This window comes from Amaranthus tricolor, chromosome 3 (genome assembly GCF_026212465.1).
Source record: "Amaranthus tricolor cultivar Red isolate AtriRed21 chromosome 3, ASM2621246v1, whole genome shotgun sequence".
Classification (NCBI taxonomy): domain Eukaryota; kingdom Viridiplantae; phylum Streptophyta; class Magnoliopsida; order Caryophyllales; family Amaranthaceae; genus Amaranthus; species Amaranthus tricolor.
In genome coordinates, this window is record NC_080049.1 from 8,512,735 (window position 1) to 8,517,654 (window position 4,920).

The window sequence follows — 4,920 nt, forward strand, 5'->3', positions numbered from 1 at the left end:
GCTAGAATTATCATCTAGAGAATTACATGAATAAGACTATTCTATAAAGTAATTTCTCTAATTGTTATATAGTTAAATCTAAATTCTACTTAATAAAATCGAAATTGAAATGGAAAAATACATAAAATAAGGTATTATCACTTACCTATTAATTAACCATGAATAATCTCAATTTTAGGGAGTATCTGCCTAGAGTATACTTGAGCAATCCAATTACCAACTATAGTAGGTAATTCACTAAAAAAGTAAATTGACAGTTACTGTAAAATTAGAGAAAAATTTTGAAAATTTACATAAAAAATTCTAAATAATAAAAAAATCAGAATTAACTAGAAAAATCCAACTTTTTTTGATTTTCCTTCAATGATCCCACCTATTAATTAACCAAGAATAATCCCAATTTTAGGGAGTATTTGCCAAGAGTATACTTGAGTAATCCGATTACCAACTATAGTAGGTAATTCACTAAAAAAAAATAAATTGATAGTTAACGTAAAATTAGAGAAAAAATTTGAAAATTTACATAAAAAATTCTAAATAATAAAAAAATCAGAAATTTTTTTTAACATTTTTTAACATTTGTTTCAACATTTTATTTTAATTTTTTCGTTTTTTCAAAAATAAAACTTGCTATATGAAGTCATGAGGGTACCAGGTTTATTCTAGAAAAATAACCCTCCAAGTTGGGATTATTCATGGTTAATCAATACGTAGGATTATTGTAAGAAAATCATAAAAAGGTTGGATTATTCAAGGTAATTTTTCCAAAAAAGTATTTATTTAGAGTCTTTCATTAATTGCATGAATTATAAAGAAAAATACAATAACAAGATTAGATAATAATATATTTACACAATATAAACGGTGCCTAATTCCATCCCTGCTTGTTTTTGTAGGGCATATATGTTGTAAGAGATTAAATTCCAATAATTATACAAAAATCCTAATTTCTAATGTGTTTAACCAAATTCCACCATAAGAGAGTAAATTCCAACAATTACTAAGCAAATTCCAACAATTACACAAAAATCCTAATTTCTAATGTGTTTAACCAAATTCCACCATAAGAGAGTAAATTCCAACAATTACTAAGCAAATCCTAATATCTAATGTGTTTAACCAAATTCCATCATAAGAGAATAAATTCCAACAATTACTAAGAAAATTCCAACAATTACACAAAAATTCTAATTTCTAATGTGCTTTACCAAATTTCACCATAAGAGAACAAATTCCAACAATTACTAAGAAAATTCCAACAATTACACAAAAATCCTAATTTCTAATCTGTTTTACCAAATTCCATCATAAAAGAATAAATTCCAACAATTACTAAGCAAATTCCAACAATTACGCAAAAATTCTAATTTCTAATGTGTTTAACCAAATTCCACCATAAGAGAGTAAATTCCAACAATTACTAAGCAAATTCCAACAATTACTAAGCAAATCAACAATTATCAATAATAAGACATCACTTGAAGAAATTTAGAGTTAGAAACTTACTTAGGTTATGATATTTTAGTGGAAATCAACTTTGCCCTAAATTTGCATTTGTGTCGCCATTGGAGAAGGATTAAAGGGACCGATTTTTTGAATTGAAGATGCAGCAACTAGTTTGGCAAGGGCTTGAAGATGCAGCAACTGGTTTTTCGTGGGTTGAAAATGCGAAAACAAGGTGAAAGATGCACACTGCTTTCGTGGGTTTGCAAGGGAAATGGAAGATGTTTGCAAGGGAATTGGAGGATGTTTGTGAATTGGAAGAAGATAGAGACATATATGTTCTCGAAATAAATGTTAACCGGTAATCAGTAAACTATCTCTTTAGTTGCAAAAATGAGACAAAGGTTGTCTTTCAATTGAATAAATGAAACGTTGACCCTTTATTTGCAGATAGTCAAAAGGTTGGCTTTTTAGAAATAATTTTTCCTATATCTTTTGCGACAAACAATTTAATAATTTTTTTCACCCTTATTTTATTCTCAATCATTATACATAGAAAAAAATATCGTTTAATTCTTATATCAATGTCAAAAAGTGCAACTAAAGGACACATCAAGTATCCTGCACAAGGCCGGGTCTGGGTGGGGTGGTTTTATTTTTCCTGAAAAATGCGGACAAATCATACCCGTTCTTCCAAGGAGGGAGTAAAGAGAGATGCGCACAGCTAAGAAACCCCCAATTGATATTTGCGCTTAGCAGGAGTCGAACCTCAAACTTTTTGTTCTATATACAGATACTATATCCACTAAGCAAAAGAGTGCAACTAAATAGACATAAAATACTTTAGAAAATTTCAAAGGGAAATATCAAGGTGTAGACGAAGTGAGTAAACATAGTAGAAAAAAATTCACATAGAAAAAACAAAACGTACAAACTACATCAAGGAAAAGAGAGAGAAAAAACAGAAGCAACCAAAAGGCTAATTAGGACCTTCCCCCTCTTCTGACTTCTCCAACCTCCCACCATCATTCATCAATTTCAAACCCTTTCTTCACTCATCCATCTTCTCTACCAACACTCTCCCATGGAGATTACCTCTAAATTCAAAGAATTAGACAATAATTCTTCTCCCTTAAACTCTCCAAATAGTAACAATAATTCTTCTACTACATGTACTACTCCATCAACACCAAACAATACCAGCCCATCTCCCATACCCATTACCAGATCCGACCCAAATAGTCCTTACCCAACAACATTTGTTACTGCTGATACTTCTTCTTTCAAACAAGTAGTCCAAATGCTAACCGGATCTTCCGAAAATGGTTCTTGTTCATCTTCTTCTTCGAAGAATTTCGTGATTCCACCCATCAAAACTGGTCCTAAAAAACAAGGGTTTAAACTCTATGAAAGAAGAAATAGTATCAAAAATTTGATCAGTCCGTTGAATTCTGCTGCTGCAATCAACAATTTCTCATTCCAAAACGCGTCGTTTTCACCAAGGCATAAACCAGAGATTCTTTCTCCGAGTTTGCTTGATTTTCCATCTTTGACTCTGAGTCCTGTTACACCGTTGGTTGAAGATCCTTTCAATAAATCATCACCGTCCATTCATGGTGGAAGCGGAAGTTCATCGTCACAGGAAGATAAAGCCATTGCTGAAAAAGGGTTTTATCTTCATCCTTCACCTATGTCTACTCCTAGAGATTCTGAGCCTCAATTACTTCCTCTGTTTCCTTTATCGTCTCCTAGGGTTTCTGAGAATTAACGAAAGAGGAAATTTGATCTGAGGTGAGAGTTATTGATTCAATTTGTCTAGCAATTTGTAAAACTTTATTTGATCCTCGCTCATTCTCATTAATGTTGGAGTTCTTTGAGGTCAAATTTTAGCCACTTTTCATGAATCATGATATAAATATATAATTATAATGTGAATTTTAATTCTAATTACACATTAAGTACATGATTATTCTATATAATTTGGTGATAATTTTTCAATTTAATGTTATTTTAGATTATACTTTCCTGGATTTTAATAGTTGCTACTGCTATTGGCTAATCTTATTTGATATATATTTCTCAATGTATAATGAAAACATACATATCTCAATGTATAATGAAAACACAGTAAAATGAGATTTTATTTAATTCGTCATATTACTTATTTTCATAATATTAGTTTTTTAGAATATTTTATCATATAAAATTTAAAATACTACTAAAAGTTAAAATTGTACGTTGAATAGTGTGAAAAGAGTGTATAATGTGAAAAAGAATGTAGCAACTGTTAAATAGCAGAGGGAGTAATTCATTAGACTATAAGTAAATTACTAATGCTTATAGGAGTATATTTAGTTGAGGAATGAGGTATTTGATCCGAATGAGACTCGTAATAAATGTGTTGGAAAAATAATTTATATGTGATTTCATGTCAAATAATTAGAGGAAGATCGACAAATATCTATTAATTTTAAAATAAAACCCTCTTGTCCATGTGCTGGTCTTGTAAAGTACAATCCCATCAAAATAAGCGTATATTAGCTGAAAAATTAATTGTTGAAAAAGATTATGTTACTATGATTTGATTTATTTTGATAAATTTGTGTGTTTATCATATGTGTATAATTTCTTCTCAAGATATGCCCCTAAATGGAAGATTTAAATATAAAATAATGGATGTAGTATTTTTGTAAGATCTTGCATTTTATTTTAGTTATTACTTCTTGTTTGAAATTTGAAATGCCTATGCTTTTTGAAAGTTATTTCAGTATTTAAATAATTCTTACAAATTTATGAGAATATTTAAGTTTATAGTACCTCTGTTTTATAATTGATTTAAAAATGTTAGTGGGTTAGTGACTTCTTTTGTCTCCCTCTTGTGTTTGAGCGTAACTTTAAAGGACAATAATTTAAAGGGGTAATAGATTTCAATGCTCCCTCATAAATTCTTCTAATGATAATGTACTCTATATAAGGATATGCTATTTAAAATGAATATTAAAAAATGAATGTAAGTAGAGATGAATTGAAAAGGTTGACAAAGATAAAGAATATAATGGTATCCGAAAGACAGAAAAAAAAATTATCAACCTTATTGCGGTAAAAAAGAGAGAAATATTTCTTTTCTATCCTAATCACTACACAAACAAATTTTTACCTTTGACGATAATAATATTTTCTTAATTTTTTACTCTAATAATTTATTTTCTTAATTTGACTTTTATTTTTCCTCAAAAATATTTATTACAATACGGAGTATGCCTTTAGTGAAATCAGTAAAAGTATAAAAAAAAAAGGTATATAATAAAAGGTTTTAATTGTTTGGGTAAATGAAAAGCCAAGTAGGTTGAATAGGTAAAAATCCACATTTGGAAGAAAATTGCTTTGTTATATTATTTTAGATGAAATTCAATAATGAAAAAAGCAACTCTCGTATGAGACCTCATTGTGGCTAATGATTTGACTAAATGGAGTTGA

The 4,920-nt window shown here is 29.2% G+C and overlaps 1 protein-coding gene across 1 annotated transcript; it reads left to right on the forward strand.

The window, feature by feature from the left end:
• Positions 1 to 2,326: 2,326 nt before the first annotated feature.
• Positions 2,327 to 3,406, forward strand: LOC130809447 (VQ motif-containing protein 4-like). Its single transcript, XM_057675236.1, has one exon. It carries the CDS (start codon positions 2,528 to 2,530, stop codon positions 3,209 to 3,211), a length of 684 nt encoding a protein of 227 aa, XP_057531219.1. The 5' UTR covers positions 2,327 to 2,527; the 3' UTR covers positions 3,212 to 3,406.
• Positions 3,407 to 4,920: the final 1,514 nt, after the last annotated feature.